Raw genomic sequence first — 15,734 nt, forward strand, 5'->3', positions numbered from 1 at the left:
GTATCACAACCATTGAAAGCATGTAAATAACACAATAACAGGTAGTGCAAGTCAGGGGAGAGCCAAAACCCCACAAAGGCCCGAGAGCAAGAGCGCAGAAGGTAGCATCAACACAGGGGCCCCAGGATCCAAGGGTGTAGCCTTCCGAGTCAGTCCAGACCAACGAGTACGAACAGGCTACCACCCAGAGGGAGGAGAGGGGGTGGGGAGGTAAGATCCCAATCCGCCATCTGAGGGACAGGCAAGTCCAACAAGGAACAGAAGGCCCGAAGATCAGCAGAAGAGCGCAGGACAGCGGAGAGTCCATCTCTACGGGCATGGAGGGCAAACAGAAAGTTCCATCTGTAAGGCACCTGGTGGGTGCGTAAGACAGTCAGAAGAGAGTGAAGCAGTCACCTTTTCCGCAGAGTAAGCCAGGACAGGTCTTGATAGAATTGGACCGGGGCCCCATCAAAATCAAAGTTCCGTAGAGAATGGGCCTTGGCCATTATAGACTCCTTGCTCTGGAAATCATGGACACAACAAATAATGTCTCTGGGAGGGTCATTGGCAGACTTGGGGCGTAAAGCCCTATGGGATCTATCCAATTTAAATTTGTGAGATGGAGGTTCACCCAAAATTAGGTTGAAAATTGCTTCCAGTGTCATGTCAGAGTCAGGTCATCTTTCCAAGTCGCTTCAGGGAGACCCCGCACCCTGATGTTATTACGTCTCCCCTGATTATCCAAATCATCTACATGGCTGTGTAGGTCACTGAGGAATTCCGTTTGAGAAGCAATAGTAGACTGGAGCTGAGCTATGTAAGCCCTGGTAGAATCATGGGCATCCTCCACCAACTCTGTCAGAAACAGACACCAACAACAGAACCATTTGAGTAAAATACTCATTTCATTAAACATATATCCAAAATACAAGACAGACATTTAGAATATAAGATGGAACATTAAAACTAAGGCACTGACATGACAATACAGAAAAGTGGAGATGGTAGGATAGGCGCATCCACATGGAATACAGGGAAATAAAGATCATAAAAGAAGATCAACATTAGCATCACTCAGAAATATCACAAGTAGAACACAATAATGTAACTAGTAGCATGGAGTGATCAAAATGATGTACAGCAATGAGATAATCATATATAAAAATCTGAACTTAAGCAGAAAACAGCTGAAAACCATTGGAACATCCTGCCATGAGTGCTGCCAACCTACCAGCTCCAACCCTCTGTCAGAAACATGATGTAGGTCTTGGCGTAGGGAGGAGATTTCAGCCCTGCAGGTGTCTAACTTCAGCAATTAGGGAATGGAAGTCCTCCTTAGTGGGAATTTGGGAGAGGAGCTGACTCCAGTTAGAAGGGGCAGGAGAGGGAGCAGTAAAGGTCTGCATCTGACAAGGCATCCCAGGGCGTGTTATCCACCAGCAGCCCCGGGGGCTCAGGGGTGGCAGAGTGGCCCCTCTGGGTGGTAAATCTTGGGGCCCCTGCGTTCAACTTGCTAGTAGACATGTCTCTCTGAGGCTTGGAAGAGACAGGTAAGGGGGAGTATGCAGGAAGGTGTGCAGTGGAGATATAGAGAGGGGGGGGGACCAAGTGGCAGGGCCCAGTCCCCAGCTGAGGCAGGAATAGCAGGGCCACTATCAGGCAATACAGGAGAGGAGAGCCCTGGGGTAAGGAGACCAGCAGATGGTGCCCAGGAGCAAGAGAGAGGGGATGGGAAGCCCCTTACCAGAGAGGCCCAAGATGGCGGTCCACTACCAAGGAAGAAGGAGGAGGCCAAGAGCCCCTGAGAAGGGAGCTGCAGACTGTTGCAGGGAGAACCTATCCCCCCCCCCCGGACGGCTTCACAGGTGACTCACTCACCGCACCACACAGCGGATCCAGAGGAGAGTCCCGTAGCTGTGCAGGAGGGATGTGCGCCGCAGGGATCCCCAGAAAGTCAGCGGAGGAGCAATTAGATGGCGGCCAGCTAGCAGCGGGAGCCGTGATCGGAGAGTCAGGCACAGGCAGAGTATGTGTCCGCAGCAGTGGTTCGTCCCGCGATCCCTCCCGCAGTGTCAGCAGAGCAGCGGGCAGGCTAGAAGCCAGGAGAGAAGCAGAGCCCACTGAGCGGGAGCGGTGGCAGAGGGTCGGGCCTACAATGGTGGGCAGACAGCCTGGAGTGGAGACTGGAGGCAGTCGGAGGAAACGAGTGATGTCCCCAGGCGGGACAGAAGATTGCCCGTGAGTAGGAGAGTAGGGTCACCTCAGAATATAGCTCGTGTTTAGCCTCAGGGAGCGGCAGCTAACTTAACATGCGGCCATCTTCCTCGGCATCACGCAACGCCCCCACTGCAATGGCTTTTTACAAATGAGAGGGCATAGCTGTAACTCAGAAATGTGGATACTAAATCTCCTGGAAGAGATGCCGTGGTGTAAGCAATGCTCGATAAAAAGATGCAAGGGAGAACACCGTCTCATACTAGCCAAACCGGCGACTAGTTAGACTTCAAGGAACTTATTGTTTATTTGTGATCGGTGGAGATTCCCTCCACGTTTCATATCTAGACTTTTTTATTTTGCATTAGAAAGAACATTACTGTACACGCACCATAACACACAACTTTTGCAGATACATATTTGCAATGCGATTCACACACAGCCGAACGCTTTCAGATGGATGACTTACCTTTTCTACGGCTTCGACTCGTTCACGCTCCAGTGTTTTTTCCTTCTGTCTTTCTGCTCTTAATGCGGCTGTTGACGTGGCTTTTAAAGACATAAAGTCTAAGGTCATCCAGGAGTCCCTCTGAAATGGAAGCACGGGTTCATTTAGCATCAGAAAAACACAGGCAATCTCAGGTATTTTGGAGGGGAAAGCTTTAGCAGACAGCGGCTGATGCATCAGGAGGACATTGCTTGCATCTTAAGCTTGGATATATTACGATACAGATACATAAAAACCATAAACAACAGGAACAAATGCAGCACAGTGCACAGAAATATCCATGAGCAGGTTTACTACCAAGCATCACCCTTACTCTTTAGTATATTTATTTTCAAATATTAGTCCAGGTTAATAGGAGCCTAAATTTCATGACTGTAAACCAAAACCAAATATAGGCTGGACTCGAACTGTATGCAAAACTGTTATTGAAAACACAATACAAATGTATTAAAAACATGCAAGATGGCACAATGAGACCTAAAATAGCAATCCAAAAATTATTAATACTGAGCGAAAGGACATCTGGCAAATGTCATGTACAGTACCAGCCTCAACGTATGTTTCACTGTTGACCCTGAGGAAGCTGATCCCACAGCTAAACGTACCTTGGGACTCGTGTGCACCTTAATTGGTATTGTACATGTATCATTTGCTGCCACAGAGAGCTTGATATTTTTGGATTGCCATTTTATGTTTCACTGTGCCATGTCAATTTTTAAGGGATGGAGATATAGATACATATACATACATAGTAAATAACTAGTTATAGCATCTATTTGTATTTCATGGTGTATTTACCACCTAGTACACCGTTTCCATGGATTTAGCCATCTTGCATGTTTTTTTAATACTTCTATTTGATGCATTAATAAAGAGACAGCATTGTGGTCCATGCTCTCTTTTTGTTTTATATCTAATTCATATAATGTATCAAAAGCAAAAACAATTGCAAGAAGTTTATACTATTAATACTAATACTATTATTAATAATATTCGAATACAGCACCGAAAGCTCTCGACCTGTCTACACTACTCTGTCCCTCTGTTATTACTCCTGAAAATACAGTCATGGCCGTAAATGTTGGCACCCCTGAAATCTTTTCAAGAAAATGAAGTATTTCTCACAGAAAAGGATTGCAGTAATACATGTTTTGTTATACACATGTTTATTCCCTTTGTGTGTATTGGAACTAAACCAAAAAAGGCAGGAAAAAAAGCAAATTGGACATAATGTCACCAAACTCCAAAAATGGTCTGGACAAAATTATTGGCACCCTTTCAAAATTGTGGAAAAATAAGATTGTTTCAAGCATGTGATGCTCCTTTAAACTTACCTGGGGCAAGTAACAAGTGTGGGCAATATAAAATTCACACCTGAAAGCAGATAAAAAGGAGAGAAGTTCACTTAGTCGTTGCATTGTGTGTCTGTGTGTGCCATACTAAGCATGGACAACAGAAAGAGGAGAAGAGAACTGTCTGAGGACTTGAGAACCAAAATTGTGGAAAAATATTAATCTCAAGGTTACAAGTACACATTCAGAGATCTAGATTTGCCTTTGTCCACAGTGCGCAACATTATCAAGAAGTTTACAACCCATGGCACTGTAGCTAATCTACCTGGGCGTGGACGGAAGAGAAAAATTTATGAAAGATGCAAACGCAGGATAGTCCAGATGGTGGATAAGCAGCCCCAAACAAGTTCCAAAGATATTCAAGCTGTCCTGCAAGCTCAGGGAGCATCAGTGTCAGCGCAAACTATCCGTCGACATTTAAATGAAATGAAACACTATGGCAGGCGACCCAGGAGGACCCCACTGCTGACACAGAGACAATAAAAAAGCAAGACTACATTTTGCCAAAATGAACTTGAGTAAGCCAAAATCCTTCTGGGAAAACATCTTGTGGACAGATGAGACCAAGATAGAGCTTTTTGGTAAAGCACATCATTCTACTGTTTACTGGTCACGGAATGAGGCCTACAAAGAAAAGAACACAGTACCTACAGTGAAATATGGTGGAGGTTCAATGATGTTTTGGGGTTGTTTTGCTGCCTCTGGCACTGGGTGCCTTGAATGTGTACAAGGCTTCATGAAATCTGAGGATTACCAACGGATTTTGGGTCGCACTGTACAGCCCAATGTCAGAAAGCTGGGTTTGTGTCCGAGATCTTGGGTCTTCCAGCAGGACAATGACCCCAAACATACATCAAAAAGACCCCAGAAATGGATGGAAACAAAGCGCTGGAGAGTTCTGAAGTGGCCGCAATGAGTCCAGATCTAAATCCCATTGAACACCTGTGGAGAGATCTTAAAATTGCTGTTGGGAAAAGGCGCCTTCCAATAAGAGAGACCTGGAGTAGTTTACAAAGGAAGAGTGGTCCAACATTCCGGCTGAGAGGTGTAAGAAGCCTATTGATGGTTATAGGAAGCAACTGATATCAGTTATTTTTTCCAAAGGGTGTGCAACCAAATATTAAGTTAAGGGGGCCAATAATTTTGTCCAGCCCATTTTTGGAGTTTGGTGACATTATGTCCAATTAGCTTTTTTTCCCTCCCTTTTTTGGTTTAGTTCCAATACACACAAAGGAAATAAACCTGTGTATAGTAAAACATGTGTTACTGTAATCCTTTTCTGTGAGAAATACTTCATTTTCTTGAAAATTTTTCAGGGGGGCCAACATTTACAGCCATGACTACGTGAATAAACTAGGTATCACCTTGTGAACAGATGTTTTCAGTGGGTGTGTACAGACAGGCATCATTGAAAAAAAGAAGTGGTATCACCCAGCAGTTCATTTATTTATACATTTCCAGGAGGAATAACACAGTTATAAGAAGAGATTATCTAGAACTGCTATTCCAAGGGGGAATACCAATATTTACTTAAAACAAACATGTCAGGAGAGCTTAAATGTCCTCTCTCCAGGACTGGGCAGCAGGTCCTAAGACTGCCACAAAGTTTTTTCTTAATAAATACTGAACTTCTGAAAAGGCAAAATTGAGATATATAAATCAAACCCAAGGGAATGCAAAGGATGCTCCCCAAAATATCTGCATTTGTGACCTAGTTTCAAGAATTGTCCTGTGCCTCTGTGCTGAATGGAGCAATGGATGGCAAACGCTTCATTCATTGTCTATGGGAGGTCCGGAGATACCCAAGCACATCACTAGGGTATCTCCAGCGCTCCCATAGACAATGAATGGGACATGTCAGGCCTCTGTTCGTGAGATATTGGGAGTTCCCAGATATCAGGATCATGATCAGACACTTATCCCCTATCCTGTGCATAGGTACATTTTAGGTGCTGGAGTATCCATTTAAATGGGTACTCCGGTGGAAAACTTATTTTTTTAAACCAACTGGTGCCAGAAAATTAAACAGATTTGTAAATTACTTCTATCAAAAAATCTTAATCCTCCCAGTACTTATAAGCTGCTGAATACTACAGAGGAAATTATTTTCTTTTTGGAACACAGTGCTCTCTGCTGACATCATGACCACAGTGCTCTCTGCTGACATCTCTGTCCATTTTTAGGAACTGTCCAGAGCAGCACATGTTTGCTATGGGGATTTTCTCCTACTCTGGACAGTTCTTAAAATGGACAGAGATGTCAGCAGAGAGCACTGTGGTTTTGATGTCAGCAGAGAGCTCTGTGTTCCAAAAAGAAAATAATTTCCGCTGTAGTATTCAGCAGCTAATAAGTACTGGAAGGATTAAGATTTTTTAATAGAAGTAATTTACAAATCTGTTTAACTTTCTGGCACCAGTTGATTTAAAAAATAAAAGTTTTCCACCGGAGTACCCCTTTAAATGGATACTCCAGCACCTAAAATGTACCTATGCACAGGATAGGGGATAAGTGTCTGATTATGATCCTGATATCTGGGAACTCCCAATATCTCACGAACAGAGGCCTGACATGTCCCATTCATTGTCTATGGGAGCGCTGGAGATACCCTAGTGATGTGCTTGGGTATCTCCGGACCTCCCATAGACAATGAATGAAGCGTTTGCCATCCATTGCTCCATTCAGCACAGAGATTTTTTAATAGAAGTAATTTACAAATCTGTTTAACTTTCTGTCACCAGTTGATTTAAAATAAAAAGTTTTCCACCCGAGTACCCCTTTAATCCCTGTTTAACCCTTTAAGCCATCTTAAAGGGGTACTCCGGTGAAAACCTTTTTTCTTTTAAATCAACTGGTGGCAGAAAGTTAAACAATTACTTCTATTAAAAAATCTTAATCCTTTCAGTACTTATTAGCTGCTGAATGCTACAGAGGAAATTTCTTTCTTTTTGGAATACTGATGACATCACGAGCACAGTGCTCTCTGCTGACATCTCTGTCCATTTTAGGAACCATGCATAGCAGATGTATGCTAAGGGCAACATGGTGGCTCAGTGGTTAGCACTGCTGCTTTGCAGTGGTGGGGACTTGGGTTCAAATCCCACTAAGGACAACAATAAATAAAGTGTAATTATTATTATAACGTCAGAAGAGAGAAATGTGCTCGTGATGTCATCAGAGAGCATTCCAAAAAGAAAAGAATTTCCTCTGTAGTATTCAGCAGCTAATAAGTACAGGAAGGATTAAGATTTTTTAATAGAAGTAATTTACAAATATGTTTAACTTTCTGCCACCAGTTGATTTAAAAGAAAAAAGGTTTTCACCGGAGTACCCCTTTAACTTGCTTGTTAGAGGAAAAGGCAGCAGGATGCTCGTTCCGTAGGTGCACATTTACATTGAGTAATGAGGCCTCAGCGCTGACAGCGAGGGCCTCCAAGAGCAACAGAGGCTACAAGAGATAAATACCCATAAAAGCACAACAAAAAGACAATAGGCAAATGACATTGTAACCCAGGCCACGGGTCATATGCTGGAAGCATTTTATGCATTCAGCCTAATCTTCTTATATACAGCCGGGCACAGAGATCACCTGGGAAAATTGCTTATGCAATCCAAATTTCATTTTCAGAGAGATAAGAAATAAATACAGGCTGCTCTTATGGTAGAAAGCCCATGCCGCGGCTATCAAAATGTGACAGCTAAGATTAAGAGATGCTGCTTCTACTTTGTCATTTAGGCTTCGCAATTATTTTTTTCATATTTATTTTTTGTTTTTAGTAAGGAAGATGCACTACAGACATTTGTTAGAAATAGAGATGAGCGAACTTACAGTAAATTCGATTTGTCACGAACTTCTCGGCTCGGCAGTTGATGACTTATCCTGCATAAATTAGTTCAGCTTTCAGGTGCTCCGGTGGGCTGGAAAAGGTGGATACATTCCTAGGAAAGAGTCTCCTAGGACTGTATCCACCTTTTCCAGCCCACTGGAGCACCTGAAAGCTGAACTAATTTATGCAGGATAAGTATCAACTGCCGAGCCGAGAAGTTCGTGACGAATCGAATTTACTGTAAGTTCGCTCATCTCTAGTTAGAAACACAAATATAGTGGCTTATCTATTAAAAGGTGAACTCCACCCCTAGATATCTTATCCCCCTCAATGCTAGTCTATGGGAGGGGGCGTGGCGGCCGCCACGCCCCCTCCCATAGACTAGCATTGAGGGGGTGGGGCGTGACATCATCAGGGGGCGGAGCCGTGATGTCATGATACTCCGTCCCCTGCACTGCCCATCCTCAATCACAGAGCAATCCTTGCTCTGTGCAGCTGAGAAACGGGGGGTGCTGCAGGAGTCTCATCCATGTGTTTGTTACTGTAACCCGCTGCGGATTTAACTTGAGCAAATCCATAGTGAATTCACCCCAATAGAGGAGACTGACCTAATTCATTACCCAAGACCAACAGGGATGCTGACATTTTTACCCCTATACTTCCCTAGAGCACCAGAGATGCGGGCATTAACCCCTATACTTCCCTAGAACATTTACTCCCAGCTGCCCTAGACCACCAAGGATGCAGACATTTACCCCTATACTGCCCTAGACCACCAGGAATACAGGCATTGACCCCCCCTGCTGCCACCAGAGATGCAGACATTTACCCTTATCCTGCCCTAGACAGCCACATATGCAGACTTTTAGACTAGGTTCAGACTACGGAATCTCCGGGCAGAAAATTTCCGCCCGGAAATTCCGAGTGCGGCCAGTGCTGACTGAATCAGTCGGCGCTAGGACCGCGCGGACACTGCAGTCTCCAATAGACTGCAATGTGTTACGCGAGTATTTCCGCCTGAAGAAAGAGCAACCCCATTCTTCAGGCAGAATTTCCAAGCGGATTTTCCGTTCACAAATTTTGAAGTGTGAATTTGTGAACGGAAACCCATTCATAACACTATACATTTTAGCAAGCGGAATTGCAGGCAGAAATTCCGTTGTCTGAACCTAGCCTAAGTCTTTTACTACTCTAGACCACCAGGGATGCAGTCATTAACCCCTATATACTCCTAGACAACCATGAATGCAGACATTTACCGCCTATACTGCCCTAGACCACCAGAGATGCTGATTTACCCTTATTCCACCCTAGACTGCCACATATGCAGACATTAAATCTTTTACTACCCTAGACCACCAGGGATGCAGACATATACTCTTTTACTACCATACACGATCAGGGATGCAGGCACTGACCCCCTGCTGCACTAGACCACCAAAGATGCTGTCATTTATTCTTGGCCCGCCCTAGACTGCCACATATGCAGACATTAACCCTTTTACTACTCTAAACCACCAGGGATGCAAACATTAACCCCTAGATTACCAAGGATGCAGACATTAACCAATCTATTGCCCTAGACTACCAGGGATGCAGGCATTAACCCCTACACAACACTAGCCTACCAGATATGTAGACATTAACCCCTGATACAGCCCTAGGATGCAAAACATAAACCCACATACTGTCCTACACCACAACTACAAACACAAATACACAATTTTTACAGCCATAAATGCAGTAACATACCTGAACCTCTGACCCGGTTTCCTTCATAGGAGACTCCTTCGTAGGGGATTCTTTTTGGATTTTCCAAGCCTTCTTGTCACTAACTGGCTGAGCAGGAGCTGCCTCAACCCATTTGCCCTCAGAATCCTAAAACACAGAAGAACAAATACTCATGAAAAAGCTTGATATGTTGGGATATTTTAAAAAGCAGTGGCTGCCGTATCCCTGCTGCACCCCAATCAATACAGTGCGCCGGACGATGTCAGATAATGACAGCAACAAAATCCAGCAACAAAACCAGATACGGTTCAAAAATGAGCCGCCCGGAGTCACTTATCTGACTCCGACCTGAAATGAATGGGGTGTGGCGCGGGTACGGCGGAGATACGTCAGCAGCCGGTTTGTAAAATCTCCTGTCAATACTGCTGCTGGATCCCAAAACCGTGGCGTGAATGCACCATTTCAGGGTACAGTATAAGCTGAGAGCTCCAAATAACATGTTAAAAGGGGTTTTCCAGGAAAAAACTTTTTTTTTTTATGTATCAACTGGCTCCAGAAAGTTAAACAGATTTGTAAATTACTTCTATTAAAAAATCTTAATCTTTTCAGTACTTATGAGCTTCTGAAGTTGAGGTTGTTCTTTTCTGTCTAAGTGCTCTCTGATGAGACTAGAGATGAGCGAACTTACAGTAAATTCGATTCGTCACGAACTTCTCGGCTCGGCGGTTGCTGACTTTTCCTGCATAAATTAGTTCAGCTTTCCGGTGCTCCGGTGTGCTGGAAAAGGTGGATACAGTCCTAGGCAAGAGTCTCCTAGGACTGTATCCACCTTTTCCAGCCCACGGGAGCACCTGAAAGCTGAACTAATTTATGCAGGAAAAGTCATCAACTGCCGAGCCGAGAAGTTCGTGACGAATCGAATTTACTGCAAGTTCGCTCATCTCTAGATGACACCTGTCTCAGGAACCGCCCAGTTTAGAAGATGTTTGCTATAGGGATTTGCTTTTAAACTGGGCGTTTCCCGAGACAGGTGTCATCAGAGAGCACTTAGACAGAAAAGAACAACCTTGACTTCAGAAGCTCATAAGTACTGAAAAGATTAAGATTTTTTAATAGAAGTAATTTACAAATCTGTTTAAGTTTCTGGAGCCAGTTGATTTTATATATATATATATATATATATAAAAGTTTTTTCCTGGAATACCCCTTTAACTCAGTGTTTCCCAGCCAGGGTGCCTCCAGCTGTTGCAAAACTACAACTCCGGGCATGCTGGGAGTTGTAGTTTTGCAACAGCTGGAGGCCCTCTGGTTGGGAAACATTGTGTTAACTGTATAGATTCTACAAAAACGTTACGAAAATAATATCCCGATTGATGTTGGGCAGCAAAGACACGCCAGACTACCAGACTTTCTGGATTACTGGATGCCAAGTAAGGAATTTCCCTAGTTTTATACCTAGAATAGAGTAATGACTCCATCACGTATTGCTGTCACAACGCTCTGCCCATATTCCTACCCTGCGGTTTGGACTAACTTATTACAACATTAAGCAGACATGAAGGACGTGGACAAACGCCAAGGTTAATAGACAGAGACGAGGTCATGGGCTCGCAGTTTTTACAGGTACATAGTTCTGGCGCGCTGGAAGAAAATAATCTCCTTAATGGAGGCCTGTGCGCGCAGCTATTCCAGGATAGCATCTCTTCCTATTTATTCAGGATTCATCTGTCACAGTAGGATTAATGGCACTGGAAGGGGAAATTACAGCAGGATAATGGTGGCCCTCGCAGAAAATAAACCCGGCAACTCAGCCGCACAGTCTACTTCTATGGTTGTTAAATTAAATTACAGCATGAAACCATACAGGGCCGCTATGCCTGCTGCCTGCTCCCCCCATCCACTTACTGAGGATGAACTGGCTGCCCAATCTTCAGTTTTCTCCGATTTGTTCTTTTTGCTCTTTTTCTTCTTTTCTTTCTTCGACTTTTTGTCTTTTTTCTTCTTCTTTCCTGAATTCTCCTGTAACAACACATAGGACATCAATATGTAATGTTCCCTAGATCTAGGCTAGAACTAAAAGCCATCTTGGACCATGACACAGGTCACACCGCCTGCACCACAGATATTTAAAGTGAACAGGGTCATGCAACCAGACAGCAGTGATAAATCCATTCTGGATGGGATTCCTGTCGCAGCAACTTGCAGGTCACAACATGACCCTATTCAATTTAAAGGGGTACTCCGGTGGAAAACTTTATTTTTGAAATCAACTGGTACGAGAAAGTTAAAAAGATTTGTAAATTTCGTCTATTAAAAATGATTAATCCTTTTCTTTATGGATTTCTTTTCTGCCTGACCACAGTGCTCTCTGCTGACACCTCTGTCCATGTCGGGGAATGTCCGGAGCAAGGAGAGGTTTGCTATGGGGATTTTCTCCTGCTCTGGACAGTTCCTGACATGGACAGAGGTGTCAGCAGAGGGAGAAATTCAAAAAGAAAAAAGAACTTTCTCTGTGGTATACAGCTTATACTTACATAAGTACTGGAAGGATTAAGATTTTTATAAAGAAGTAAATTACAAATCTGTTTAACTTTCTGGCACCAGTTGATAAAAAAAAAAAAAGTTTTCCACCGGAGTACCCCTTTAATTATCTGCAAGGCAGCGCTGCATGGCGTGCCCAAAGTCACCATGTAGACCTAGCCTAAAGCTTGCCATAAATACCCCCCCCCCCCCCCCAATTATTAGCCCAACGCTGCCTGTTATTATTAGCCTGTCTTACCCTGTTCTTATAGCTGCCCTGGGGCATAAAAGCTGCATCATCCTCTTCATCCTGATGACAGCTGAAGGTAGAGACTGCTGTGACTCAGAACAGGGTTCCCTGCTGCCTTATCTAACATGCAGTACAGCCCCCCTTCACATCAATGGTCCGGCGCTGACACTCCAGGATGGGGACAGTGTTCACCGCTGTCTGAGACTGTGGTGACCGGTCACAACTTACAAGGTGATCCTGTCCGGAGGATCTGTACACTTTAGATAATAACCCTTTAAATGGAAGAAGTTTCAAACAATCAGGAGCCCCTATCCCCATCAAACTAAGTAATCGGGGGAGGAGTGAGAGAGGTAACCATGAACCCAAATGGTCACTCTGGCTGAACTCCAAAAGATCCTGTGTGCAGATGGGAGAAAATTCCAGAAGGTCAACCATCACTGCAGTCTTCACCAATATGGGCTTTATGGCAGAGGGACAAGAGAGAAGCCTCTACTCAGTAAAATACACATAAAAGCCAATTGGAGTTTGCTGAAAAGCAACAAAAAAACTCAGACTCTAAGAACAAGGTTCTCTGGTCTGATGAAACAAAGATTTAAGTTTTTGCTTCAATTCTAAGGCTGGGTTCACACTGCAGAATTTCTGCTGGAGATCGAGCCGGCGGCGCTAGGACCATAGACTGCAATGCATTTCTGGGTGGATCTTTTGGGAGATCTGCTCAGAAATGCATTGCCATCTATGGGGACGGCAATGTAGTCCACGCGGTCCTAGTGCCGCCAGCTCGATCTCCAGCAGATATTCTGCCCAGAGATTCCACAGTGTGAACCTAGCCTTAGGGTTAGGTCTGGAAGAGGCCAGAGATTGCTCTTCACATGCCCAATACCATCCCTACAGTGAAGCATGGTGGTGGCAGCAGAATTATGCTGTAGGATTGTTTTTCAGCAGCTGGGACAGAGAGACTAGTCAGGATTAAAGAGATACTCCGGTGCAAATTATTTTATTTTTTTAAATCCACTGGTGCCAGAAAGTTAAGCAGATTTGTAAATGACTTCTATTAAAAAACTCTTAATCCTTCCAGTACTGTTTAGCAGCTGTATGCTACAGAGGAAATTCTTTTATTTTTGAATTTCTTTTTTGTCTTGTCCACAATGCTCTCTGCTGACACCTCTGTTCGTGTTAGGAACTGCCCAGAGCAGCATAGGTTTGCTATGGGGATTTTCTCCTACTCTGGACAGTTCCTGATACGGGCATCAGGTGTCAGCAGAGAGCACTGTGGACAAGACAAAAAAAATTCAAAAAGAAAAAAAGAGTTTCCTCTGTAGCATACAGCTGCTAATAAGTACTGGAAGGGTAAATATATTTTTTAACAGAAGTAATTTACAAATCTGTTTAACTTTCTAGCACCAGTTGATTTAAAAAAAAAAAAAAAAAAAGTACCCCTTTAAGGGAAAGTTGAATGGAGCTAAGTACAAGACATTCTTAATGAAAACCTGATCCAGAGCTCTCTGGACCTCAGAATGGGCTGAAGGTTCACCTTCCAACAATACAGTAGTGATCCTAAGCACACGGCCAAAACAACAAAGGAGCAACTTAGGGACAACTCTGTGAATGTCCTTAAAGGGGTACTCCACTGCTCAGCATTTGGAACAAACTGTTCTGAACGCTGGAGCTGGCGCCGGGAGCTCGTGACGTCATAGTCCCGCCCATCATGACGTCACACCCCGACCCCTCAATGCAAGGCTGTCACGCCCCCCCCCCCCCAGACTTGCATTGAGTGGGTGGGGCATGATATCATAAGGGGTGGGGTAATGTCACGAACTCCCGGCGCCGGTGTGAGGTGGTTTTTTGCGCCCCATGAATCCTTGCGTCGGCTCCTCCCCCAGCTCTCCGAAGATTTCCGAAGCTAGAGCTGGGGGAGGGCAGAGCAAGGTGAGAGAGAAGTACACGCCCCCTCCTTCCTCTCCCCTCCCTGAGCTCAGGACGAACGTAGATCTCCACGGGGAGAAGTACACGCCCCCTCTCTTATCTCCCCAAGCTGAGGACGGAGATCTCCACGGGGAGAAGTACACACCCCCTCCTTCCTCTCCCCTCCCTGAGAGCACACACACCTAACAGGGACTACAACTCCTAGCATACACACACACCTAACAGGGACTACAACTCCCAGCATACACACACACACACACCTAACAGGGACTACAACTCCCAGCATACACACACACACACACACCTAACAGGGACTACAACTCCCAGCATACACACACACACACCTAACAGGGACTACAACTCCCAGCATACACACACACACCTAACAGGGACTACAACTCTCAGCATACACACACATAACAGGGACCCCCTCCTCCTCACATAGAAATCATCCCCAGTCAGAGATTTATTCCCAGTCCCTGCAGTACATCCCCAGTCCGTGTACAGTAAAAACAGACAGAGCTCAGCTCGGAGAGAGGGAGGAGGGGGCGTGTACTTCTCTCTCCCTTTGCTCTTCCCTCCCCCAGCTCTAGCTTCGGAAATCTTCGGAGAGCTGGGGGAGGAGCGGACGCAAGGATTCATGGGGGCGCAAAAAAACACCTCACACTGGCTCCAGCATTCGGAACAGTTTATTCCAAATGCTGAGCAGCGGAGTACTCCTTTAAGTGGCCCAGCCAGAGCCCTGACTTGAAACCAATTGAAACATCTCTGTAGAGACCTAAAAAGATCTGTCACCTGATAACATGGTGGATGATAACACAATTAGGAATTGTAATTCGGGTAGGTATTAGTATAGAGTCAGCATTACCTGTTCTATCTGCTCCAGCCGCTCAGTGACATCGCTCAGCATCCATGTGTCCTCCCCACGTAACCGTCTCTGCTCTTTCCTTCTCTCTTCCTTTTCATATTCTTCTTTGGCCTGTATTGAAGTCAGAGAAAGTAACATTCAAATCTCATCCAACCAGAAATAATAAACCACTGATGGGGTTCTAGTTTGATCCACAACAGAGGCCTGGAAAAAATGTTTCTCATATCAACTGGTGCCAGAAAGTTAAACAGATTTGTAAATTACTTCTATTAAAAATGTTTAATCCTTCTAGTACTTATCAGCTGCTGTTAAGATCCACAGGAAGTTCTTTTCTTTTTAAATTTCATTTCTGCCTGACCACAGTGCTCTCTGCTGACACCTCTGTCCATTTTTAGGAACTGTCCAGAGCAGGATAGGTTTTATATGGGGATTTGCTCCTACTCTGGACAGTTCCTAAAAATGGACAGAGGTGTCAGCAGAGAGCACTGTGGTCAGGCAGAAAGGAAATTCAAAAAGAAAAGAACTTCCTGTGGATCATACAGCAGCTGATAAGTACTGGAAG

At 44.5% G+C, this 15,734-nt stretch overlaps 1 protein-coding gene across 2 annotated transcripts in view; it reads right to left on the reverse strand.

Annotated features, from left to right (window-relative positions):
- The window catches only part of CWF19L2 (CWF19 like cell cycle control factor 2), a 177,414-nt gene that overhangs the window by 146,624 nt on the left and 15,056 nt on the right, over positions 1-15,734 (reverse strand). For both annotated transcript variants that reach the window (XM_056561619.1, XM_056561620.1), the window contains exons 2-5: positions 15,173-15,283; positions 11,517-11,630; positions 9,633-9,758; positions 2,666-2,785 (exon numbers count right to left, since the gene is read on the reverse strand). In XM_056561619.1, the coding sequence (XP_056417594.1) occupies positions 2,666-2,785; positions 9,633-9,758; positions 11,517-11,630; positions 15,173-15,283 (471 nt within the window). The remainder of the gene's footprint in view (positions 1-2,665; positions 2,786-9,632; positions 9,759-11,516; positions 11,631-15,172; positions 15,284-15,734) is intronic.

This window comes from Hyla sarda, chromosome 2, assembly GCF_029499605.1.
Source record: "Hyla sarda isolate aHylSar1 chromosome 2, aHylSar1.hap1, whole genome shotgun sequence".
In the NCBI taxonomy this organism is placed as follows: domain Eukaryota; kingdom Metazoa; phylum Chordata; class Amphibia; order Anura; family Hylidae; genus Hyla; species Hyla sarda.